This window comes from Tyto alba, unplaced genomic scaffold (assembly GCF_018691265.1).
Source record: "Tyto alba isolate M040663 unplaced genomic scaffold, T.alba_DEE_v4.0 Super-Scaffold_17, whole genome shotgun sequence".
Lineage (NCBI taxonomy): Eukaryota > Metazoa > Chordata > Aves > Strigiformes > Tytonidae > Tyto > Tyto alba.
In genome coordinates, this window is record NW_024881279.1 from 9,059,744 (window position 1) to 9,087,242 (window position 27,499).

At 41.0% G+C, this 27,499-nt stretch overlaps 1 protein-coding gene across 2 annotated transcripts in view; it reads left to right on the forward strand.

Moving 5' to 3' along the window:
• The window catches only part of GRIA1 (glutamate ionotropic receptor AMPA type subunit 1), a 126,645-nt gene that overhangs the window by 83,759 nt on the left and 15,387 nt on the right, over window positions 1–27,499 (forward strand). For both annotated transcript variants that reach the window (XM_042790063.1, XM_042790062.1), the window contains exons 8-13: window positions 2,260–2,364; window positions 4,510–4,620; window positions 5,579–5,785; window positions 6,919–7,289; window positions 24,212–24,410; window positions 24,968–25,215. In XM_042790063.1, coding sequence (XP_042645997.1) covers window positions 2,260–2,364; window positions 4,510–4,620; window positions 5,579–5,785; window positions 6,919–7,289; window positions 24,212–24,410; window positions 24,968–25,215 — 1,241 coding nt within the window. The remainder of the gene's footprint in view (window positions 1–2,259; window positions 2,365–4,509; window positions 4,621–5,578; window positions 5,786–6,918; window positions 7,290–24,211; window positions 24,411–24,967; window positions 25,216–27,499) is intronic.

Below are 27,499 nucleotides of genomic sequence, written 5' to 3' on the forward strand. Positions count from 1 at the left end.
TCTCCTAGGGAAATTTTAAGTATGAATTGAATGATCATCCAACATTTAATATTGTAGCAAGAAAGAGGCAGATGGAAATAAAAGAACTTATGATTAGATTGAGGGTTCGAGTTATCCTTTCTGTAAAGACTCAAAATTGGGGCAGTTCTTACAGCTATTCACAGTGTGCTTTCTCTTTACCTCCCATTTGCTAATGCCTAAAATTTCATAAGCTGTTTAAAATAAAAAAAAAAAAAAATCTCTACTTATTTCTACTCAAATGTCTGGAATAAGTTCCCAAAATGCCTTATTTCTGTTCAGTGTAGGAAGGAGTCATGGATGGCAGAAGAAAAGATGAAAAGCTATTTGAAACATTCTGCAATTTTTCAAAAACATAAATCTAGCACATTTCAGCACAATATATGCTTTTATTAAAGAGAATTCCTTTTTTTTTTTTCCAGGAAAACACTCAAAAAAATATTGCTTCAAATGAATAAACTGAAATTTCAGTTGTACCTTGAAAAGATTATGATAATTTTTGACAGATTTTTTTAACGCTCTTTGGTTGCCATATCTAGTAAGCAGGTAGCTAGTCCCTAACTGCCGATTAACCCTGTAAACCAGAAGGCCACAATAGCATCCTTCTCCTCCAGCTCTCCCAGCAAAGAACCACATGCCCATGCCTTATACACAAATGTGCTTAAATGCTCCATGTCTCTAGCTGACTTTACTGGTGTTTATCACTGTTGAAATCAGTCCTCACTATATTCAGGGGGTCTCAGAGGATGGTAAATGATAGAAGACTTGTGCTGCAGCCTCCAGGATGGATGGGGGAGAAACCCCTTTTGCCATTTCCGTGCCACACAGATATCATAGGATTAAGATTTCATTCACTCAGAAGAAACTGATGCTGTACTTTATATGCCTTTTAGTGCATATAAAGCTACAAAGCATGAGCACCTGTGACCTAAGCTTCAAAATCAGTCAGGACCTGAAAATAAAACTAAAGGAGTCATGAAAAAGCAGGCATGGGAGTGCTTAAGACAATGGTGCTTTTCTAGTACATATATCTTTTATAGGCATGCTGTGTCTTGTGAGAAGGGAAAAGCATGTTTCTCCAAATGTCACTAGGAATACCTCTTGACTTGAAGGAGCTTCAGAAAATACTGGCAGATGTTCATTTTCATGACAAACCTTTGTGATAATAGCTGGAAAACAAACATAGTTTAAGTAGATTAGCAACAGATTTCTTCCGTAATGACATATCCTCATTTCTTCACTATGGGTCTTTATTCTGAGGATCTCAGAGCACTTAAAAAGGCAGTAAATGCCTGTTCCCATTTTTCATGTGGGAAGACTTCAGTTGCAGGGACAAGAGATTTGTCCAAAGCAAGTGGAAATGCTGAGAACAAACCTTTACTTCTCAATAAAGCTGGTAGTATGAGCACTTCTCCATGTGGCTTCTATAGCAACCCAGACTTGCACTTTGTTTCTCACGTTCTTGGTCCCCACTGCCCAGTCCCCACACACCATTTGTGACTCCAGTTGGAAGCCCTTCTCCACACCAGGATGGACTCTTTTGCAATGAGTCAAATGACCACATTGAAAGAAGTTCAGGAGGTGGGATGTGATGTGAGCAGTGCTTTTCAGCTTGGCAGTTTTACCAACAGAGATTTATGATTCAAAGTTTACTATGCAAATCTAATTTACAGTACTAAATTGTCAGGTTTTACGTACCTCTGGTGCAGAGGTAATTAAATTTGTTTGTTAACTGATGGACTCCTCTCTACTGAAAGGTGCCAGCTAGGAGCTTTGGCTACAGTTCCATATTTTCTCTAAATACAATTTCTGATTTGGACTGACAAATTCTTTACCAAATCCTGACTCCAGATCAGATTTAGAAAACATGAACAAACACAAAACTCAAGGAGTTCTGAGCTGATTTAGCTCACTGTCACATACCAAGAGGTGATGGGTTCACACACATGATCTAGTTCTTATGCACCGCTGACCTCAGCAATAGACCACTAAGTTTAAGGGAAAGGGTTTATAAGATAAAGGGTAAGTTGAGAGAAAGGCTGCGTACATGGCGAGGCACACAGTAGAGAGTGGACCTAAGCTAAAGCACAGTGTCAAATAGATGTCCCGTCTCACCTGCACACATCTGAGACATGACTGCACTCTCCATCTTTCCTACCCTCACCTCTTACTTGATTCCAAATCACCACTGCATGGGATGCTGACCAATTTGGTCTCCTCATTGATATTTGTGTCTTTAAGGTCCGTTTTGAAGGATTGTCTGGCAACGTTCAGTTTAATGAGAAGGGGCGGAGGACCAATTACACCCTCCATGTGATTGAGATGAAACATGATGGAATCAGAAAGGTAAAGTAGAGAGTGACCTGAAATCCTGTGTCAGGCACCAGCCCAGTGTTTGAGTTATGGTGTGGCTAGGTCTCAACAGAGTTTTCTGCTCATGAAAGCTTGCATGTGGAGTCACCACAAGTCTATTCGCAGCTTTCTGCATGAGCAAAGCCAAGCACTAGGAAGAACTCATGGTAAATTACTAAAAAAATACAACATATGGAAGGGGTTATCAAGAGCAACAAGGGCATCTCAGCTGTGGGACAGGAATTTCCACGATAGTAAAATCTTGGCCCACTCAGTGTTGCTATTGGCAGACACATTGGCTCAGGCCCAGCTCCATGACTGTCTGTTTTTTTGCTCTCCCACTTTTCCTTTCCAAGGATGAGCCAAGGCAGAGACAGGCAGAAGCTATCTACCCTAACCATTGAAGATGAACCCTTTATGTTGACCTAATTCTGGTCTCCTTGAAGTGAAGAGTTTTACCACTAACCATGTCCTTATAGCTATACAGACATTTGTGTTGTTCTGGAGTCTTGATCCTTTTCTATATCCCAGGAACCTTGAAAAATCTAGCCTTGTTCAGGGGTGCTGAGCCCCTGGAACACTAATAGTTTTGAAAATCTGACTCTCTGCATTTATGTGCCACTTTAGATACTATTTATTTGAAAAACAAAGAATAACTCAGTTATTCCATTAATAAAGGAGGAGAGCTACTAAATATTTTTCAATGGATTATTCACTTGAATACCTCTGCACCCCCTCAGTCCCTTGAAAAAATAAAATATCATACTTGTTTGAAGCTAAGAATAACTGCAAATAATGAAAGTTCCACATTTATAGCCCCTACCCCCAATTCATATTTACACCTGAAAGCAGCCCATGTGAGATCAGAGCCCATCACAGTCAACCAAAAAAAAGGCAAATTTCTCATTGTGAAATAAAAATGTAATTTTGAAGACATACAAAGTAATCTTCCTCCTCTATTTGGTATTCATAAGAGTGCAGATTCAGTATTATGTCTAGTTTGGGGCTCTGAGCTTCAAGTTGGCAATCTGGAGAGAGTCTAGAGGAGAAGACACAGAATGATTAACTGTCTTGATTTTGCTGTGTATTTACTGACAGAAATGATATTTATTTGGAAGACATGTAAATCACTGCCATGATGCATATTGTATTTTAGTTCCACCAGGTTAGAGATGCAAAACAAACATACGTGTCTCCATTTATGTTGCCCTAGGGCAGAGCTTTGGAAGCTCTTTCCTCACTTTCCTTTCTTTTTATCTGTGCAATGAAGAGAGATGAGAAGCCTGAGTAGATTTTTTCTCCTGAGCTGTTATGATCTCTAATCTGCCATCAGCAGGCTCCTGGTCATGCCCTGTGTTAATACCCTTTCCCATTTACTGTGATAATAAATCCCTTTCACATGAGCAGAGCTCAAGCAACCTCACACTTACATGAGATGATGGAAAACCTCTTATAAAATCAAGTCCTCAAAGAGGATATCCTCAACAATGATCTCCCTAGTGATATTCAGTGGCACTCTGCTTACCTGCAAGCAGTCATAGATCAGCCCAAATCCCTGATTACTAATAAGTACAATTTAGCATGAGAGTTATTCTCATTACAAGTGTTCAGTTTACTCATAACCCCAAACTTTTTGACCTTGGCCAGGTTTGGGGTTTTGTTTCTTACTTGATTTTTTGTCCCGTTGTCTCAAGATGTCCTGAGAGTCAGTCCTGTGTTCATGCAGGCTTTCAGCTGCAGGATAGGATTTTATCACGCTGTAGTATCTGGACTTGCAGCAGGCATGCTCACCATTATAAAAATATTCAGAAGTCACACAGGGGAAGTGTAAACTATCAACGTAGGGATGAGGCAGGGAATGGCAAGAATCCCCCAGTATTGTGTGCTAAATGTTTTTACATGCCTACAAATACTCTGCTACTGTAGCATATCACACACATTATTTTCAGGCTGAAGGTATTATAGGATGGGGAAGTTCCTGGTCCCCCTGGCAAAAGACAACAAGAATCAGGAGAGGAGTACTTCGGTTGGGTATGAACATACAGAGAGAGCTGATCCTGCTTGGATGACCTTGTTACCATATCTTGGTTAATAATACAAAGAGATATCAATGACATATCCTGGTTTTGTATTCGGCAGATTGGTTATTGGAATGAAGATGAGAAGTTGGTTCCAGCAGCCATAGATACTCAAAGCGGCAATGAGTCTACAAGCCTCCAGAACAGGACTTACATAGTCACAACTATCCTAGTAAGTGCTGTGACTTCCATCCCAGCTCTCCCTTTCCCCCATCTTCCTGATGTGCAGACTCCCTCTTCCCCCTCATGTTCTCTCCTTTGTACTCTATCATTTTTATAATAGCAATAACAATAATAATAATAACAGCACTTACAGTTTCCTGCTGGGTCCATAAAGGTATCTGAAAATTGCTGTGGCTAATTAAATAGGTATTAAAGAGCTCTCATGCTTAAGTGTACAAAATACAAAAGATTATGACAAGATAGCAGAGGCATCAGCATAGATAAATTAGGAACATTATACCTGTGCTTTGTATTTAGCCCACAGAATGGGGGCTGTAATTTTGGGAAGGATAAGCTGTATTGTGGAGAGAGGCTGAATCATAGCTTTAAAAACAAATCTCCACTATAATCATGAAGGAGTAATAGGTACCCCATAATGTATGGTATCATGTATTGTGTCATTGTACACTCTTACCCTGCAGAAACATGAAATTTTACTAACTTGTTTGTTGAATGCTTATTGTGATTCTATCGATAATACACAATACCCAAATTGAGTTAAACATCTTAAGGCTGTCTCCTGTCCAGCAGATTTGATTCTGCCTGTGCCCACAAAGGCAGACATGCCTTTAAAAATTCAAGGCTCAGAAGTACTAAATATCCCTTGCAGAACTGCACTGAAAGGTTTGTTGCCCAAATTCTCCCAGCTACTCCATTCTCCTTGGGTCCATCACTCCAGAAGCTGCACACAGATTCTGCATGAATATATAGAAAATACCACAATAAAAATCACACTTCATACCTTCTAAACTAGTCCCACTGTCTGTTGACTGTGCCCTACGGTACAGGAACACAAAGCTAGAGCTTTGCAAGGGGACTGGAAGCTGCACACTGGGCTCTAGTCTGAGCCCCCGATGTTCATCTCTCAGATGTGGAGTGTGGCTCAATATTGGTCTTCTCTGTGCCAGGAAGACCCATATGTGATGCTTAAGAAGAATGCCAACCAGTTTGAAGGCAATGAAAGATATGAAGGCTACTGTGTGGAACTTGCTGCTGAGATCGCAAAGCATGTTGGTTACCACTACAGGCTGGAGATTGTCAGAGATGGGAAGTATGGAGCCCGGGACCCCGACACCAAAACGTGGAACGGCATGGTGGGAGAACTCGTTTATGGGGTGAGTTTCCAACCTCATCCATTTTCTTTAGCTCTTGGTACTTGAGAACACATTCAAGCCCTGGAGTAAGAAAGAACCCTGGCTTGTCATCCTAAGCTGTCTTGAGGCCTTTGGCTCCGGTAATGCAAATAACCAGCTCAGGTAGAACATTTTAATTTAGGGAGGGACAACACATTTTGTGCCTATGGAAATGTCAAAATGTTTCCTTTCAACAGTTCCAAGTTTCTTTTTCTTCCCATTTTTGGAAGAGCAAGCATTGAAAGGTCAAACTTTCCCATGGGTAGAATCTCCAAATTTTACTCTATTTTATATTTGCATGATAATGGAAGAATGAAAGAAGGAGAAGATTTCAAACACTGAACATATGACTGGTGAACAGTAGAACTAGACTACTTTCTGTCTAGTAACTCATTTCCACCACCTCAGATACACCCATGCACCCTACACTTCTAAACCTAGTTCAGTCTAGCAAACTGTGGTGTTTAGGTCATCCTCCAGAATGGTCTAATTTTGTCTTGTAGCAAAAGGGGAAATTAGTGTAGGGAGCATCAGTGCCCAAGCCTCTGTCACTGTATTTGAGTGAGGAATGATCTGTCTCTTGCTGGTAGCTCCCCAGTATATGCTGACAGCCATTTCAATACATTTCCCTTTCCATTTTCAAGACTGATTGAAAAGTGGAAAGTGCACATCACTGTCACTGGAGCATTTTTCCTCTTTTCCTGCATCAGTTATGCAATCAAAAAGCAGTTCCTGATGGAAGTAAACATCCTGGCATCCTTTTTCAGGCAATTGGCCTTTCCTTGCCTCTTTTGATGTCTGGATGATAAAGCTCTTTTAGTGAAAATCATCTGCATCAGACTGTGACATCAGTGGATAAATCAGACAAGAAGAGCTAGGTGCCTGCAAAAAGAAAATGCTGTGATTTCAAAACAGAACTGGTAATCAGCAGGTATAAAATAGAAATAATCCACCAATATTGTGGCCTGCTTCTTCTTAACATTTCTCTCAAATTGGTTTTGTCTGATTTCTTCTGAGATAGTGGGGGTAAACAGAGATCAAAGGAACATAAGCTAGAGTTAGTAGATATATTTTATCCTCAAAATGCAAACCTCTTTTCTGTCTCCCCTTTTCAGAGGGCGGATGTGGCTGTGGCACCACTAACCATCACTCTGGTTCGAGAAGAAGTTATAGACTTTTCCAAACCGTTCATGAGTTTAGGTATTTCTATCATGATAAAAAAACCTCAGAAGTCCAAACCAGGAGTTTTTTCCTTTCTGGATCCTTTGGCTTACGAGATATGGATGTGCATTGTTTTTGCCTACATTGGAGTGAGTGTGGTCCTCTTCCTGGTGAGTCGCTTCAGCCCTTACGAGTGGCACACTGAAGAATTCGAGGAAGGACGGGACCAGCCAGCCAATGACCAGACAAATGAGTTTGGAATATTCAACAGTCTTTGGTTCTCCCTAGGAGCTTTCATGCAGCAAGGATGTGATATTTCTCCAAGGTGGGTTGCTTTCCCCAATAAATCTTGTTCCAGTTCATGTGGTTTAATCTTTCTGCGTGCTTTGGAGCTGAACAGGTTCTTCTTTGACCTTCCTTCCTGAACCATAGTGTACTTCCTTGAATTAGTTACAGATTCAGAAAGGACCCAAGGGTTCACAGGTCTCACAGACAGGAACTTGGGACCTCAAACTTGAGACCATAAAAATACCATTCTGAATTTATCCTAGGGAGTTCTTTTGAGGAAATTTACAGAAATATAAACAAGATGTTCTAAAGCCACCTAACTGCAATCAATTTTTTTTCAGTCATTTAGTCTGTTGCTGTTAGAAACAATGTCATTCCAGCGTTATAGGGAAGCTATAAAATTCCAGTGAAGTAGGGAGAAATAATACAGTAAGTGCACAGTGAAAGGATATATGGTCTGACAAAGATTATGGAGCACACCAAATGGCTTTAAGTATTACTGGTCTTTACAAAGGTCAGAGAAGTACTGAGTTTTCCTTCTGGTTCCCATTTCAGTCAATGGTTCTACTGCCTGATAGTTCAGTAGGACCCAAATCCAAAGGGTTCCTAAAGGGACTTTTTGGTGAATGGCCCTTGTGTTTACTTTTAGATAATTTTTCTTGGAAAAGCTGACACAATATAAAGTGGCTGGAAAACTGCTTGAAATGCAGAAGATGTAAATCTGTGACAGAGACACAAGCAGAGACTTATTTGTAAATGATGTCTAGAAATACCGCCTTCATTTTTGAAAGATATATTTGCACGAGTCTTGTTACAGAGATTTTGCCTATGGTAGGAGCCCATGATACACATATCTTCTCAATGCCTTGTTCATACAAAAGCATTCAAAAATGAAAGAAAAAGCATTAAAAGCATAGGAACAAAACATCTGCAAGTGGGGCTTTGATAGATTTTCCTATTATTTGTACAAATTATAAGTTCAATTAATAATGTCTGTAATAACTGAGTAATCTTTCTTGTAATATGTGTATATTCATATGAGGCAGGATCAGAGGTGATCCAGGGATAAGGTTTTTGACACCTCTTGTGTTTTGTGTCCAGGGAAGATGCACTTAGATTTTGGAAGAATGAAAAATGGTTAATGAGCTGTGGCCTGGGAGGTGGATCATATGTACCCATCACTCCCCAGAGGTCTGCTCTGGCTGTTGGTTGGAAGGAACACATATGGATAAGTCAAGCATCAGAGCTGCTAGATGCTGTAGGACACAGCTCTCGTTCACCCTCTCCACGGCTCTGAGGGGCACACTTGTCCAAGTTTAGGCTAAGAACATTTTTGGCCAAGTTTGACTCAAACCAGAGGTACTGCCAATCATGAGAATGAATTTACAGGCAGTATATGCATTTCTGTATTTACATGCCATGGTGACATCTGAAGTGATGCTCTTATAAAAACAGACAGCAAAGAGGCCTTTTGTTTTCTTTTTCTCCCATCCTTCCATTTTTGGGCTTTGTCTCCCTTCTTTTCAAAGGAAATTTCAGCAGAGATACATGTCTTGTGGGTGTACAGTAGGAAGAAGTTAATTTCCTGCATGCTGGGATGTCATCGGAGGTCAGGGGATGAGAAGGAGGCACAACTCCATCGGTGAGTGGAGGCAACTCTGCGCAGCCCAGCACAGCTCCCGCAGGATGGCAGAGGGAAGCCAGGCACCAGCTTGTTGGCTACCGGATGCCAATTTGTCCAGATACTAATGAGCTTGGGAAAGCAGGGAAATAAGAGCCTGCGGGGCATTTTGATAGTGACAGGTTTTATGAATATGTTTTATCATCTGATCACTGATTAGTAGGAGTCCAGGTGGAGCATTCAGAAAGCCTTCTCAGCAGAGGGAATTTCAACTTTATCACTGTCTCATAATAGAGCTCTGTGCATTAGGATCAGCTTATTGTGATTTTCATTCTCATTGTTCTTGTCATCATTATTCTTATTTAGGAAAGAGAATGTCTTCCTCTGGGGACATTTCAATAGCTAGTTTCTGTTCCAAGGAGGAGTGTGGAGAGGTGAAAATCTCAGACTTATAGAATATAATAGCAAATTTGGAAATATCCTTATTAAAAAGTGTCAGGGAAAGATCAGTGGTTTTGATTCAGATAACAAGATTTGCTCTAGCTAAACAACTTGTTTTGAATCACTATTTCAAAGTGTTGTTTTATTTTGCTTTGAAATGTGAAATTAGAATGTTTCTGTCATTGTTATTTTAATGTTATTAATTTGATCAGCCTGATAATGGAAATTACGATTTTATTGAAACCAATATTTTCACATGGATCACAAGAGCACATTCTGACTACAAATATTTGCAAGAAGAGAAAATTTGAAAAATGAAATATGGGAATTATTATAACTCCCAGTAATCTGAGTGCAGCTCCTTGAGATGGTTGCAAGTGGAGGGGGACATTTCTGTGAAATGTGAAAGCAAGGAGGAAGCAGAAGAGTGAGAATTTCCGTAGGATGTTGTTGTACAGAAAGGCTCTGAACGCACTCCATATTTCACATGCATTTTTCACACGAACCTAGTGCAGGATTTCTGTGACACATCAGTTAGATATGAATGATTGGTAGAACGACGTGGTGGGCAGGTGGGGATCTGCTCTTTTCCAATATATCTCCTATATGGTTGCTTCTAAACTTATCACTACAATCTCTCAGCATCTCCTCAGTAATGTATTAACCAACAGAAATAGCTTCTGTTATACATCTGTTCTGTCATTCTCTCCCCAGCAGAAAGGAGCAAGTGCAGGGGTGTATTTTGTTTTTGTAGAGGTTCTGGGTTGTTTATTTCGGTTTTGTTTTGGAAAGGAGTAGGGGAAATTTGTCTGGAGGTTTGGTTTGGGTTTTTTTTTTTGGTTTTGTTTTTGGTTTTTTTTTGTTTTTTTTTTTTGTTTTTTTTTTTCCCAGAGCATGCTTAAGTGCATATGCCACTATGTACTTACCACAAAAAAAATGTAAGATCAAAACCACAGACACATCACTCAGTACAGCAGGTGGTGAGGTTTACAGCAACTCCTTGCTCTTTTAAATGTGTGTTCCTCAGTCTCAGACCAGTCCCCAGGGAGCTTCAGTCCCTAACAGAGACAAAACTTTGCTTTTGAAGGAAAAGTGGTGTCCTTTTTAAGGATGGTGTTACTAGCCAAAATTTTAATCAGGCTTTTAGGTATGCTGGTCACAACCTACCAAGCACTTTAAAGATACACTGTGAATTTGATGACCTGCAGATGGCCAAGTCAGAGAGTAGCTGTGGGTTATGTGCTCATAGCCTCTTTTCCTGAGAAGTGAGGCTGCCGAGTGTGAGGCCAACTGGTGTCCTTGAAGCTCTGAAACCTTCATATCTAGGCATAAACTGGGTGAGTGTGACAAAGGCCGGGCAGTAACCAGTCATGGAGAGTCCCAGCTGGACCTGGTAGCAGTCTGTGTGGTGTCTTTGGATGCTGCAACATGAGCATGAACAAGGAATCCATCCCTTCTAAGCCATGAATGGGATGACTCAGTTGTAGGTTCATAGCTTCAATCAGAGGAGGCTGTGAGCTCTTGGACATCTCCCACTGGAGTCTCTGGTTCCCCTCCAGCACCATCACTGAACAGTGGCCCCACTGGTTGTGGTTCGGTCACGACCACGTGGACTAATTTGTCCTGGTTGAGGAGAGAAGGTCCCTGTCATTGCCCTTAAAGTGTGTGCTTCCAAAGACTGATTGATGCATAGCAGAATGTATCCAGGGAGAAGCAGCATTTTGTAGTTGTGAGTAGTTTCATGTACATAGTAATGGGCAGAAATTGGTGAAGTCTGAAACAGGCCATAAACCATTAGGCTTTGCAAAGCGCCACCTTAACTTCAGAAAACAGTCATGAAATTGCAAAAGCACTCATTAAATGTGAAATACAGACCCAGAAAGGAGATTCTCAGAGCAGGCATCGAGGTAATAAATATCCCACAGCCAATAACAAGAGCCTGCAGCAAGAGAAATGTGAAGTAAATATGACTCGCATTGTACCATTTTTCAGAAATGTAATTTGATAAATTGTCTTTAGAGCTTAAAATAACCCCAGTGTGTAGCAGCTGTGGAGAGTGGGTCCTTGATAACATCCAGCGCATTGCTGCCCTTCCTTGTTCAGGATGGACCCAAGGCCTTTGAGAAGGAGACCAAGGGGATGTCTGGGCTTCCCAACCTCCTTTGCAGCAAAATGAGGCATCCGAATTTTTCATCTGACCCATCATTTTCTACAAAATAAATTATTTGATTGTTGTGAGAAGGATAAAAAATCAGGGAGGAAAATATATTTCTCTTGTCATTTTCCTAGATTGATCTTCTATTTTTTGTTGCAAAATGTGTTGCTTCATATGGTTTGAGCCCAAAAGACACTTCCTGTATATTGGATACTATTAAGTTTAATACAGTTACTCTTCCTGTGACTCAGAAAACTTATGTTTGACTAAAATTAAATACATTTGGCTAAAATAGACATTCCAGAAAGGCATTTATTCTTCCTTTGAAGATACCCTGAGAGAGAATGTACACAGTTTCTCTCAGCTAAGTGACTATAGGAGTCTTGTTCCCACTGGAGTTTAACAGAAGGATAAATATGACACAGTATCACCCATTAAATGCAGCCATCCTTTGTGCCCTGCCAGAGGAAAATTAAACAGGGATCTCCAAAAATAAACCCAGCTTCATTGGGGCTCTCTTTGTACTGTGTTGTGGAAACAAAACACATATATTTTGGATTCAGATCAAAACATAATGTGAGTAGAAGGGAAATGTACAGTTATATCATGACACAATAGGTTATCATGTCACAATACCTGGGCAACACAGATTGAAATTGCTCATTATAATCTACATGATTGAGAACAGAGCTGGAGATGCCCTGGTCAGCCTACTCTGGAAGTGAAATGATGCATGAATCTTTCATCACCGCCTGCATCTAGGAGAGACCCAGACTTGAGAGGGGATGATTCAAGAGCATCAGAGGGCTGCCCAAGCAGGAAGAGATTCTGTGCTGCTCTGTGCGAGGCGCCATAGGGGACCACTACTGGGAAATATTTGGGCCACACAAGTGTGCCCTAAAGACTGTGAGTTTTTATTGCATGCAAGGAGACATGGTGCAAGATGCGATCTACCCTTTAGCTGGCTTGGGATAAGAGTTAAATGGGTTTTAAGTTGCCTGCAGAGTCCAGACCTGGACCCAGTGCAGGGAGCAGGGGCATGTGCCAAGCACTGACCCCCCTGGTTGGGGGGAACATGCTGCTTAGGGAGGTTTGCTCACAGAGAAGATGAATGAATGCACTCTGAAGTGGGAAGGAGAGATATAAATGCTGGTGGCTATCCAGTCAATAGACATGATCTATTATTTATAGACATCTTGTGGACATCATTATTTGTTTTTAGTGGCATGGAAACAGTGCGCTGATCTATACAGTGTGCAGCCGGGCTTGTATTTCACTGCACTCCTTTGCAGGCTCTCTGATGTACTCAATCATAGTGGTTTGTCTGTAGAAGAGCAAGTATGGCATTTTTTATGCACCTGTAATTAATGCTGAACATCTTCTTCTGCTATTTTTCCTGTTTATTTACATTTCTTTTTAGATCAATTGAAAAAAATCACAAGAGACTTTAGCCATAGAGCTAGTGGTAATAACAGCAGAATTGCTCCACAAGTTGAGGTTTTTTTTCCTAAACTAGCCTCTAGAGATTTTGAAAAATAGTAGCACTTCTGAATTTCATCAATCTGTATCTAGTATTGAAAGATTTTATCTGGTTTTAGACAAAATCTAAATCAGAAATTGATTGAGACAAAAATTTTCTTTTTTTTAGTGAGAGGTTTGATTTGGGTTGTTTCAAGGGAATTATTTCCGTTCTGTCCTTTGTTAACTTACATTTGCAGGGTACTTATTTTGCTAAAAATTTTAAATTAGGGAAATTAGAACCAGCTGCACTTAGCAATTATAAGGATTTGAATTCCTTCCTGAAATGAAAGCTGAGCCTCAGTGTTTATTTGGTGACTCTTCTTGATTTCAGAAGATGTCTTCTCTGACACTCCAAACATCTGCCTGTCTTTTTACTCTGATGTACAGTTACACTGCTGTCCTTGAGGTCCCCATTATAACCTTAAACCAGACTTAACTTGTCCTGGAGAGTCACTGGAGAGCTGTGCAAGCTCTCCCAAGACAGGAATCCCACAGGCTATGAGAAAAGATTTGTGCTTTTTTTTTTTCCTTGCACTGTTTTCACAGGAAGATCTGGGGGCAATGGAGTGGAGCTCACTGGCAGGGCTTGCTAAAGCCACTTTGGGGATATGGGAGACATTGTACTGGCTCCTACAGACCGGATTGCTGACTGCCAGTTAGATTCTCTGCACAGTCTCGAGGCAAGGGGCATATTTTTGCAAGGAAGGGAGGAGCATCTTGTCATTTCCTTGGGGAGCATGTGCACCATGCAGCACATGCTGGGGCTGCCCTGGGGGACAAGGCAGATGAGCCGGGCTGGGAACAAGGTTGGTGTGAATCTGGGAAGATTAGAGGCTTGTCCACGGGGACAAAACTCAGGATCATTTATTTTTGACAGTTTGATTGAACTGGTGAGCTGCGGTTGGTCTTTAAGAATAAGAGTTAGAAGTTATGATTTCAACTGCTGGAAAAGTCTTCTTTTTGTTTAAAAGTGTACCAAATGATTTTGCAATTACATGGCAAAGTTAATTATGTCCAGGGAGAGGAAATTCAGGTCACAGGGTAACAGCAGTACTTGCAAATCACCAGGAACTGATGACCACACTTATTTCTGAAATGCACTTAACCAGGGAAAGTGACTCACCAGAGGAGCAGCTTGACAAATTGCACAATATCTAACTAAACAGTCCCCTTTAGAGTTTGCGCACTTCCATGGCAACCAAAATGTGGCAGCCAGGGGAGAATGGAAATTCTTTTAAAATAGTCATCCTTGCTATCCTCTTTTTCATTTGGAAAAATGCTGAAGGATACAGAGGACTCAGAAGGAGGAAATAATCAGCTGAGAGAATATTGTTGGGAAACTGCAATTTCATATGTAAAGGAAAAAATGAGTCTTTTGAATTTCCATGCTCTGCCATCTGAAAATTTCTAAATGCTGCAGAGGTAATGAATGCTAACTCCACTGATCTGTAAGCCACTTCCTCGGGATAGTTTCCCTATCAGGCATATCTGGCCACTCTTCCACAGCTCTGACTTCAGCCCTTTACTGCTGAGGTTACTGGGGGACAGCAAGAAATATGCTGAAAGCCCGTGCATTGAGTGATGGTTTCACTAATCATTCTACCAGCTGTGTTTAAAATAAGAAGTCAAACACTTGATGCAAAAGCAGATTTATTAAGCTAAAAATATATTTGCAATCTCTTTCTTCAGGACTAAATAAATGTTTCTCATATTTTTGATTGAAAACAAAGTTAAAAATAGGAGGGGGGAAGTGTATTGCCCATTTTTTTAATCTATTGGGAAGTTTTATTAGGGCATCTCTGGTGTGGAAATGGTATGTGCTGCTTGTGTTTGTAATGCTGTGCACTGGCTCAGGATCGTGAGTGACACTAAGACTTAGAGGTGTGCCTCTGAGGGACCCTTCTCTGTGACTCCGGCAGGAGACCCTCTGAGGCTCCAGGGACTCCCTATTACACTGTACTGCAACTTGCTGATTTTCAATCAGTAGAAGAAATACACTTTCTCTTTTCATTTTCTTCCCTCTTGATAACCTTGTTATCCCTGAGCAGTTGGCTCAGCTGGGGTCTGACATCCTCCGAGCTGCAGTCAGGACTGCGCATGGTTGTGTCTTCCTAATAGCTAGGTCAAATGCCAAGCGGTTTTGTCGAAGAATAAGGGTTGTGAGGAGCTGAATGACCTCTATCTCCCTGAAGTGGTGTTCTCTGCAAGGCTGTCTGTCACACACTGCTTTAATGTTGGCACTCCAGAAAAATATTGTAGCTAAGATGGGAAGCCCTGTGCATTTTTTTCACAGGGAAGCCCTGCTTAAATAACTCTTCCATATGCTGTACATCACTTTTATCAGCACTAAGATATCATGTGCACACTCTCTGGATACACAGTCGAATGAGCACTGAACTTCTCAATTTGAGTTTTTCTGGCTCACAGCACACAGAGCATCCACAGCTGCTCTTTGCTGGTTTAATCCCCAGAGTTGGCAAAAACCTTATGGCCTTCCACTGGGAGGCTCAGAGTACTTCTCCTAATCCACTACAGTTTGGGATTTATTGCACCTATTCTGATTTTGTCCCAGATTTCTCTCCAACTGCTTGTCCTGGTACCTGGGGAAGCACCAGAACACCTTTTCACAAGAAGTTCAGGAATGCATATTATATATACAGTGAGCAATGTCCATTGTAACACCCCAAAACAGTGAGCAGGTGAAGACAAATTTATTGAAATGTGACAGGTGCTAGGTTATTCATTGTGAAAGGCTTGATGAAGCCAAGTAATTGGGAAAAGTAAAATGAGTGTCATGCTAAGAAATAGAGGCAAAAGTCTTGCTGTGCTTGGATGGGGTCTGGAGTTGGAAGAGGCAGAGCACGGACTCACCTCTGAAGTCCTCCATTCTGGTGTCTTGGTTTTCTTTCCATTTTCATTTGGATCAAAGGAGCCAAGTGACAGCTAGGGGCCACCTGATTCATATCATCAAACGGTAGGGAAGGGCATAAAGCTGGTGTATGCACCCCTTTCTTTAAGCAGCAACATACTTTATGACATTCAATCTATTTAATAAAATCATCCAGTAATTCTGATTAATGCTTACCCAGAAGAGTTGCTGCTTACCCTTAGATCCAAAAGCTAAGCAGCAATAATGCAATCATGGTAATCATAACTTACTACTTTGATCTTCAGATAAAAGAGCCTATAGACATACAAAAGTGTTACATCACCATTAGTTGGACAGCTTCAAAGCATGTTATATACACCAATGAGATCTCGCAACACAGTCTGATGAGAAATAATAGGAGACAAATGTGTGAACAGTGGGGTAGAAAGGAAAAGGGAAGATGAGTCCTCATGGTGAAAGGGAAATGCAGTAAAAATAAGTACCCGTACACTGTGGATAGGTATGAGATGTGAAGAAGGGTCCATGAGGGACCAGCTGCAGGAGTCAAGCACATGGGATGCTCTCCCATAGGAAGAATTTTCTCTTCTTTCTCATTTCTTGAAGCTCTCAGTAAGAAGCAAGATCTCAGGCTGCAGAAAGGCAGGAGGAGGGGGTAGCTTTTCATCTCAGCAGTGTTTCCAAAGCCTTCAGAAATAAAAAAAATCAGCATAAGGATCTTAGCAGGTGAAATAGGGGCAGCAGAAACACTGAACATGTTTTCCTTTCACTGTTTGGGAGTTTTAACGTTAAAAGACAGGCACTCCTGTGCACATAAAGCTCTTCTAAAAAACACTGTCTGGGGAGACCAGAGTCATTCCTCACCAGTTCTGCGAGGGATACAGTATGCCCTTGTAGAAAAAAGACAGGCTCAAAAGTGAAAATAGAGAAAGGGTAACTTGTACAGTCTTGGTGAGGGATCACATTTTAAATTAGAAATGAGAGAGAAAAGAAAGAGTGTATTTGGGAATATTGCTCAGAGTGAAAATCTTCCAGTGCAGAAAATACTCTCCTCCCAGAAAAGGCCTTTCTCTTGTCAGATTGGGAGATCTGACAAAAGACAGACAAAAAAACAGAGCAAAAAGAACCAAGGCAAGGCACCCTGGAAGAAGTCTGAAATATGTTATTGTAACATTGCCCAAAAGTCTCAGAAATGGAGCTCTAAATTGTGAGCACATGTAGATGGCTAAAGAGGATCTTAAAAAAATGAAGAACAGGTAGCATATAATCCAAAATATAATAAATTTGGGGGGAAAAAAAAAAAAAAAAGCCTTTTCATCAAGCAGCCTTTGAAGAGACTGAAGGAGAGCATATGAAATCTAGCAACACAGCAAAGGACATTAGCACATAAGGTCATTGTTTAAAAAGAAGGATGAGTGCTGTTAAATTTGGGGCCACCTGAGGTTGAGGAAGTTCCTGAGTAATGAATCTCCTGGGGCGCTCCAGCAAACACTTCTGACTAAATTTTATGCTTGTCACCTTGTGAGTTTTTCTCAGCAAAATGAACAAATGTCATCAAAGTGAGAAAAATATAAGAGTCTTTTTTACAGTGAAATCTTTGCTCAAAGGCATGACAAGAATCAGGTTTTCATCCTTGTAGCAAAAGCTGGCAAAACTGCAGAAAAGGGATGACTTTGCCTTTCACCTGAGCTGCTGAGCATCCTGAAGTGACCACGTATTTCTCAGCAAACCTCTGTCTAAACACTCATCCCTTAAACTACCCTGGTTTGCAACAAGAGGCACACTGTGCCTGTACTTAAGAGGATGACAGTGTATTTCTTTGGATCTATCTGTTCTACCTTTCAACCATACTTTTTTTTTTTTTTTTTTTTTTTTCTTCTTAGGGTTCCACCTCATCTGTCTATTCTAGCCCTTTCTTCATAATGTTTTCTGGCAGTGCTCTGGAAGAGTTGGGTATATTATGCTTCAGGTTTAGGGATAAGCATCTCAGCAGCCGTTTCTGATTGATATGGGATGGTGGCTCCCTCAAGTGAAGGACATACCTCAGTTCTGTAGTTTTTCTCTGTAGGAGTGTTTTTATACAGTGGGAAATTCATGGGTCCTGCTGATATTGAGGGGAGCTGGTTGCCCATGTTAGTGCATGTTTGCTTGTCATCCAGTGCTTCCAACACTATACTTTGTTAGTTGAGCAGGTGAGTTGTGTTGATTGTATATCATCAGTCTGCATTTTGTGTCCGTGGAGGACCACAGGAGAGCACAGCCTGCAGACTGATATTGAGTACATAAATTAGCCCCTGCACAGCTGGGCCCATTTGATACTGCCTCTACCTGCTGGGATTGAGTGTCTCAGGAAGGGGAAGTGGAAAAAGCAGCAGCTCAGAGGTATATTCCACCTGGTGGCCAACGCTTCAGGTCACCCACCCAGGTGAAGTTCATAAATGTGATTCATCCTCTTCTCCCACAGCTGGGAACTAAATTAGAGAGATGAAGTAAGCTACTCTGGATCCTATAAAGAGTCAGGACTTCCCAAGGAACAACAAAAAAAAAGCACTCCTGGATTCTAGTTCTCTGGTTAGGCCGTTAGGTACCTCTTGTCTGTCAAAATGCTAAGTGAATGTCTGGAAAACAGCACGTAGCTGCTCCATGTAGTCATGCTTATACTTAGCACTGCAGCAATACAGGCTCCAATGACTGGAGAACCACAAGTGGCATGATGCATTTCTGACTAAGCAGGAAAACTCATTTTAGAAAGAGGTTTTGCCCATTAAAGGGAAATTGAAGAAAGAAATGCCAACATATTCTGCAAAAGAAGAGATGAAATGGTAGGAGAGGGACCATATACTGCTGTCCAAGGCCATTAGCTTAGGCAGAAAGAAACAGTAAATAAACTATGACTTATAATTAAAGCCTCATAGATATACATCCTGCATTGAATCTGGTAGATTCTGCATATTTGCAGACAATATGTTCAGTCATTGCAATATTTACACAGCAAGTGACCCCAAGGCTCCTTCTTAAAAGGACTTCTGCTGGGATTCTGTAGTCTATATTGTCTCCCTCCGGTGTGTTGACTTTGGGGGTCAGAAGTCAGATAGGCTGGCATGGTTTGCCTGAAAACATGAAAAAGAGAAGATCTCCAGCCCATATACAAAAGTTAAGAAGCTCTCAAATTTGGTCCTTTTTTTTTTTTTTTTTTTTTTTTTTTTTTTGAAACAAGAATTAGAAAAAGAAAAGCAAAAGCAGGAGAGAGACAACATGGGGCTCCCAGTACCTGTAAACCCTTAGTTTTATAACCCTGTCTCACTGGTTAATGTTACCCACAGGAAATCAAAATATGTAGCTGTTACCTCTGTAGAAAAATTGAGAAGGGAGCTGCAGAAGGAATTTGTACCGCTGGAAGACGTAAATGAGAGTGTCGGTAGAACACATTCTTAATTCTGTGTTTGTAAGGGCTCTTTTGACACTCTGTGTTTAAGCCCAGCACTGCAGTTGGGACTTCAGACTCTGGTACCAGGAGGTAGAGTTCAATAATAAGTAAACACAAACTAATAATGTCACAAAAGTTAATAATACAGCATGGACAGAGAAACATGCATTATAATCACTCCAATTTCATGACAAGCAGTTGGTAGCTTCTTCAAAACTATCCATGGCATAGCAAAGTGTAAGAGGATAACAGCTTTGCAGCATGGGTGTGATGGATGCACCTAGATCTGTTCCCAGCTCCACAACCCCACGCTAAGTTTGTTCCTCTATCTATGACTATTCACAGAGTTTTCAAGAAAATCAGAGGTTCATGTCAGGGTCAGAGATAAATTGGTGAGATCAACCATGCCGGGTGGTCTGTGACACACAGAAGAAGCAAAGCTCATTTACATTGATGGAGTTTAATGTTGAAAATTTGTTTGCAAAAATGTTTGCAACTCATCCACTACCAAGTCAATCTTCAGATAGACCCATGAAATTATCTAGAGTCAGTATCAAATCAGCAGAGTAGTGCTGGAGATCAGAGGATCTGTGTGGGTAGAAGACCAAAAGTGGATTTGACCCACAATCAGTAGAACAAACATATTAGAGCTTTTCTTTCAACAGTTTTGCATAAATTCATTCAGTGACGAATATGTCAGTTGACTAAGTGAGCCTTTATTAGAATTGAATTTAACAGCAAATCTGGGAAATCCTCCCAAAGCAACTATGGCTTTAGAATCCCAGATTTGTGCTTCTAATTAAAACACTGACAGTTTATGTGTAATTCTCCATAAGAAATGGATTTGGGGAGAGGGAAGGCAGAAGTGAGAGAGAACTGAGATAGTGCTTGAACAGGTTTCCAATGAGGTTTACTTTGTATGTTTTCTGATGATCCTGTTTTTTGCAAAAACGTATTACGCTCTTCTAGTAAAATGGCAAAGCAGAGGCAAACTCCTGTCAGCTTTTCCTATCTTCTATAAGGGATGAGATCAAAGAGCAAATTGTTTCATCAAGGACTGTATTTTGTTTTAAGAAATAAGAGATTATAGCTGCATGATTTTCTTTTTTTCTGTGAAGAATCCATCAATGCTAAGGCTAGAACATTAGAAAAAATACACTTCATGGGAACAAAGGGAACTTATAATTCTTTTCCATTTTCTACTGGCAAAATGCAGTTGCTTTTACAAGGAAAGGTAAAAAGAAAGTCATCTAAGTAAGAAAATAAAAATTATTATTTTCAGCTTGATCATCTGCAGTTTTTCCATTAGACAGATATAAGATAGCACATTCCAGAATTATCTTTTAAATTATATGTGTGGTAGGTAAGGGTTTAATGTATTATAAAATAAAAGGTGAAAGAAAATTATTTGTAATAAGAAATCAGAAACAAAATTGTTTACCGTGATAAAATTATACCTTTTACCCTTTTAGAAATGAAACATTAAGTAATAGAAAAATGCAAAGCTTGGATGGACCCAAACCAACCCTTTTTGTAATGCTACTTTTTGAGGACATTTGTTACTGTTATCTTTTCATTCTGATTCAGAATATTAAGGTTTGATTTACAATTTCAGAATTTTCCACTGTGCTGAAATTCTGGTTTCCAGACAGTTCTAATTTTAAATAGATTGTGCACTGTGAATAATGAAGGCAGATTATTTACTACTTACTCCTTCAAGGGTAATGTTGGAAAGGACCAACCCCTTCTTGCTACTGTTGTGTGATGATCAGGCAGGATCCCAAATTAGGGAGAGGATGGGGGAGGAGTTGAGGTATGGTGGGGAGTGTGATTTTAGCCAGCACAGGCAGGTCTAGAAGAACAAACCAAGAGCTCTTAATCTGAATTGTGTAGGAAAGAAGTAGGTGCAGAAGCAGTAATATAGGTTGAAAAATGTACAATCTGGTCTCTCTATCTATTTCATCCCTTACTGCATCCCAGAATTAGCCATTCATTAAAGCCTCTTTCACTGTTATCCTTTCTTATTTTATTATGATTATTTTTATAGATCCTGCTATTCACGAGTATTACCATGATAATGTATGTGAACAAATCTAGAGGTCAAATAGACAAATCCAAACATCCAAACCTGAACATATCTTTAAAGTACTAACCAGTGTGTTCCATCTCACTGTAGCTCTGCTAACTAGTTTCCACACAGCAGAGAGCTGATTACCTTCATGTTATGCTTGAATGGATATGGGGACATGCAAATTCTCCATGCAAGAGGATTTAAATCCCATACCGCCCATTATTGAAGAGAAATTAACTTGAGCTAGGGCTAAAGCTGCAGAACATTTGTTAGTCAAGTTGAAGGTTGTTTTCTGTTATCTAGCTGTGGAGTGTGATTTTCAAAATCTCAGAGTGACTTAAAAGTACAAGGTATTTCTACTCCTGTGACTGCTCTTACTAGAGCATAAACAAAATTCAATGTCCCACTGGCTTTTGACAAGGCTTTTAGCTCCCTGAAATTGAAGTCGCTTCTAGAAATGGGACATTATCTCCTAAATTACAAAGACAGTTTTGCAAATGTGTCCCATGGCGGTAGCACTGCTGCTCTCCTGCTTGGTCTACAGAAGTAACAAAACAAGATTGTAACAGACACTGTCTTTCCAACCACTTGCAGTGGTAAGCAGTAACAGCCATTGGCTCAAAATCTAGACAATACAGTTATCCAGAGAAATCCAGCTTGTCTTGTTTAACCTGTACTCGATGCTATTGAGCCATGGGGACATCACAGAGGATCGCATATGCTTGTGTGATGTTTCATCATGGCTATTATTATATTTTTTATTATATTACACTAGCTTCCAAGAGCCTCCATCACTGGCCAATGCTCCCTTGTGTTAGAAGCTCTACAACCTCAGAGCAAAAGGGTGATGTCCTGTAGAGCCCATATGCTGTTTTCTTTGCTGTGTGTTTACAGCAGGTTAGATTCACAGCACCTAGCTTCAAGTCAGTCTAGCAATAAGGGCTAACATTGCCCATTAGTGGTGTTTGCAACAAAACATCATACATATGAAGCCCTAGCTATGCTGGCGGTCATTTCAAGATGCTTATCTCCTCTCCTGTCCTCCATAGTCTATGAGAGTGAGCACTCACCTCCTCACAGCATCTCCTGTTATGAGGAGAAATGACCAGCACCAGAAGCAGACACAGCCCAGATGAGACTGGTGCATGATATAGATGTGCATCCTGTCCCAAAAGGCTCCCATGGGAAAGAAGCTATAGCCCCCTCTCCCTTTTCTCCCCAACCCTCCTTGTTACCTCCCAGTCTCAATACCCCACAGTTACTTTTTCATGCTGTTAATGCTAGGTGTGGAGCCAGGAAGCATAAGCCATCTGCAGCTGACAGCAGGCAGCCCCCATGGGATAAACCAGTAATGAATATCACCAGGATGTCGAGGGTCTAGAGGCAAGAATCCGGCTGACTGCTGCTGAAGGGATTGAAACAAGTTGCAGAAATATCCCAGCTTCGTCAGGAAGGAAAGGCTGTATAATTTGCAGCTGGAGATGAATGTGATTATTTGCCATGCAAATGGATTTTGCCAGCTCAAAGTGGCCTTCATCAGCAGAGATTGTTGTATTTGACATTATCTAGTTACTTTTGTTTAATGCCTCTGTGCCTTTTCTAAGCACTTCCTTCCCTGAGCACACATCATCCAGATTAATTAGAGACAGGTATTTTTTTCCTCTTCCCCATCAATCTGAAGACGTGTGAGCTGAATCCATATCTGTCTTCCTCCCTAATCCCTCTCCAAATATGAAACAAAAGTTAAAGTCATTTACTCTCACAGTCTTGCACAGCAGCTGGACCCAGGGCTTCATGCAGACCCAGACACAGCATGGCACGCGCTATCACGAGCTGGTCCAGTGCCCTTAGCTGGTCTGGGATACCCCTGTTACCATCCAATAAACCATATTTCTGTGGAGCGACTCAGGTCAGCAGAAAGACAACGCTGAAACATGATCCCCTATAGAGAAATAAATGGTGTTTCTCATGGGCAGGTCCTCCTTAATCAGACTGCCTGGCTTTATCAGATCATATTGTAAGCTGTATTCTGTCTGGGATAGTGCTCTGCATCTAGAGGAGGATATAAATAATTTAGACAGAATGGATGAATACTGACATCACTAAAATTATCTTCCACTCTTAAAATTTTTTGAAAATATTATAATATAAATGTAATATAAATTAATGCCTGTTTGACTTATTTGCCTCTATAGCTATCCAATGGTTACAGGTAATTGGCTATTAGATTGCAGTAAGTGCAAAATATCTCAATTTTAAGGCATTATTATGAACATCTTGTCTAACCATCTGCTGAATACAAAACAGAGAATGTCAGTAGGCAAATTATTCATTAAGGCTGTAACTCCTCTCTGAGCTTCAATATGTCTTATAAAAAGCACAGAGTTTTGGTTTTGAAACTTCAGGCGATGGAGAAGCTGACCTAGTGATCCCAGCTTGCCTGTATATCTAGTCCGGCTCCGTGCTGGTTCTCCTTCTTTCTGGGGGTCTGTGGCACAACACAGACCTCACCAGAGCTGCTGTTTGGATGGGCATTGCCCTGCCCAGCTAAACCTTCCTCACAGTTGTCTCCATGTCTTACTGTTAATATTATTATATGCTCTGAAAGGAATTGAAAATCAAAGCAAATTCAATCAGTTTATTGATATTTTTTTTTCCACTGTGAAATTCTTATCCCCCCCTCTAATTACAGCTGAGACAGACCTTTGTTTTCCCTGGAAGTGGCTGGAGAACATGATTTTGGGTAAATGCCTGGGTAAATGATGGTCCTGCATCAGCGAGCTGCATCTTTTGGACCTTCACACTCCTCCTGTTTAACTCTCCTCTCTGTGTTCAGATCTCTCTCCGGCCGCATAGTCGGTGGCGTCTGGTGGTTCTTCACCTTGATCATCATATCCTCCTACACAGCTAACCTGGCTGCCTTCCTCACTGTGGAAAGGATGGTTTCTCCTATTGAGAGTGCAGAGGACTTGGCCAAGCAGACAGAAATTGCCTATGGAACCCTGGAAGCTGGCTCCACTAAAGAATTTTTTAGGGTAAAGAGGAAACTTTAATGCAAACATTTTGATTAGTCCCTTGTTTGACAAGTCCTCCAGGCCTGTCTCTATTTCATCCTCACCTCAGGTCTCATTTTTTCTCTTGCTTCCCCTTATCACGTTAGGACCTGCTGAGCTTGTCCTTAGAACAGCAAAAATCCAGTTTTCTCTGTGCCACTCAGAAGACTGGCTGTGTTTCCAGTACGTGAGATGTGATTGTAAATGCAAATATGGAATACCCGTGTGCTTCCTTATGCTACTGAGGAGCTACTCTGAGCAGCTCCACAAGAAACCATATCCTGATTTCCAGCTTGATTTGCCCCTGCCCTTGGTTAGATCCACAAAATCAGTTGCTGTACACAAATACATGGCAGTAATCAGGGGTTGATCTGGACCCTGGTGTAAAAAATAGCAGAAGGTTCATAAACATCCTGTTACCCCTTCTGCCTTCCTCGTTCCATCTGATATGTGGGTATGTGTTCCGTCTAAGCTGGAAATCTCAGCTGGCACCCAAATCTCTGTTAATGTTTCTGTTGGGTTTCTGCTGTCCCACACAGCGATCCAAAATAGCAGTGTTTGAGAAGATGTGGACATACATGAAGTCAGCTGAACCCTCCGTTTTTGTGAGGACAACAGAAGAGGGAATGATCCGGGTGAGGAAGTCAAAAGGGAAGTATGCCTACCTCTTGGAGTCCACGATGAATGAGTACATCGAGCAGCGGAAGCCCTGTGACACCATGAAGGTGGGAGGTAACTTGGACTCCAAAGGCTATGGCATTGCAACACCAAAGGGGTCTGCACTGAGGTAAGTAGCTTGGATTCGATTTCTTTTGCCAAAACACTCAGAAAATCAATGTATGCACACAGTTCAATCTCCATTGCCATGTTAACCACTAAAGCTTGGGGCAAGGAGGTGAGGGAGGTGGAGGAAAAGGGATATGAAAACTCAGCATGATGTGCAGGGAAGTAAAATGCCCAGCTCCCACTGAACTGCAATGGGAGCATCTAATTAGGCAAGCCCTGCATTTGGAAACTGGATCCTGGATGACCCACTTGCTATGAATGTGTCTGCTGTACTAGGTGATGGCAGGGGGGCTGCTGTAGTGTAACCATTGGTTTCACAGAGCATTATCCAGAAGGGACACTCATCCTGTGCCATGTGAACTGCACAGCTTTGCAGAGTATGGTATTACCCTGTCTTGGATCCATGCTTGCAGAGGGAGTTCTCATGGGGAAAGAGTTTTGGTGTTTCCTAAAATGAAATGCTATTTGGAAGGGGTGGGAAGCCAGTTTTGAAAAAGCCCTCCAAAAGGTGTGCATTTTCATTCACTGAGTCAATTCAGATCCTGGCAAGTGCGAAATGTATGGCAAGTCCAAAAGGGCATAAATCCTGCATTTCTGAGCCCAGACCTGCAGATGTCACATGCCTTTGCCTACCGTTGTGTGAAATATCTGCAGAGACCTTTCTTTAAAAAGAAGAACCATTAAAAAGTACAGCCCTGGGTCTGAGTTAGTAGCAGAGCTTGGGCACTGCACACAGCCATACTCCTGGACATGAGCTGGCCCCCTGCAAAGTGCATCGTGCAAACTAACCTGCTCAGAGCAGCATTACCACAGTCTGAAAACTGGGATGGTGATCTGAGTCACGTCAGAGGTGCAGTTCCTTTTGGCAGCTGCCATACAATTGTCAGAAATATGAGTTGTAAAGATTTAGTGGGACTAGTAAATGCTCAGAAGCCATAGCTTTAAGTAATCTGATTGATGCTGGTTTAGTTATTTAACTGATTTAGTTATTTATTGAACATATTTTAATCAAAATATTTTGACCAAAATCATATGTGTGGCCTTATGCTTTCTTGCTAACATAACCCAATGCAGAGACATTTAATCCATGGTCTCTGGATTACTAGAAACCAGCTGAGCATTTGCTGATTAATTTGTCTGGTCACCCAGCTCCTGAACCAAAGCCAGCCCATAGAATAAAAGAAATATCAACTGGTAGTGGATGAGGCCCCAGAATTTTGATTACTACATTTATTAAGTCAGCTCAAATTAGATTCAGCACTTCCCATATCGGCAGTATCTTTAGAGAAGCTCATGAACACAGTGCAGATGGTCCAGAAGGCAATTTTTGCATCCAGCGTGGCTCAGGCTCTGAAATGACTTGGGGCCCTCCAAATGAAGGTGGATATATTCTCACAGCTTTGAGATGTTTTCTGTTGCACTCTCGCCAGTGTTTGTTTTCTCTCTTGCAAATATGTAAATTAGGATACAGGGCTAATTCTATTTATTTATTTATTTATTTGTTTCAACATCAATCTTGTATCCTAATTTTGATATTATAAAAACAAACAAACAGGAACATCTTACCTGTCTTGTATTTGTTGGCATGTGAAGGAGCCATTTACCATACTTCTAAGAAAAATAAACAACAAAAAAGAAGAATTGCATCAATCATTTTAATTTTGCAGCTCCAAACATCCCTCTGCCAGGCATGATTCCAAAGATTCCTAACGTTTCTTTCTGTTTCCTCTTTTTCATCCTGGCTGCATGTAGAACAAATTTCTTATGGGCCTAATGGCAAAGGAGGAATGCTTGATTTTCCATCCAATGGTGTTTCTTTGGAACAGTTGTCAGTTTTTGTCCCATTATGTTTGTTTTGTTCCTGTTTTAATTGTTTTAATCTTAGTAGTTGCCTACAGTCATCATGTATTGTCTGTTTTCCCCTTGGGGCCCTGCACGTGAGAGGTTGCCCTGAGCAAGGTGACATTCATGAGGCATCTGTATAGCACGATCAGCCTGTCTCTTATTCAGGCTTCATCTTCACTCACTTCCATCCACAGAATAAAAGCTCTGAGCCAGGTTTGGAGGCACATGTGAGCCAGGCCTATCTTAGATCAGGTGTGTTTTAGAAGCTGGGCTGCGACCTGTCCCTTCTGTAGCTAGACTGGTTTTCCTGCATTTAGGATAGCTGATTAGGAAAAGATCCTAGAAAGATGCTAAATGAGAGTTCACTAATGTTTTTCTTGTTTCTGCCTGGGAACACAGTGCCAGGATATTGCCACAGATGAATGAAAACAAGGCTAAAA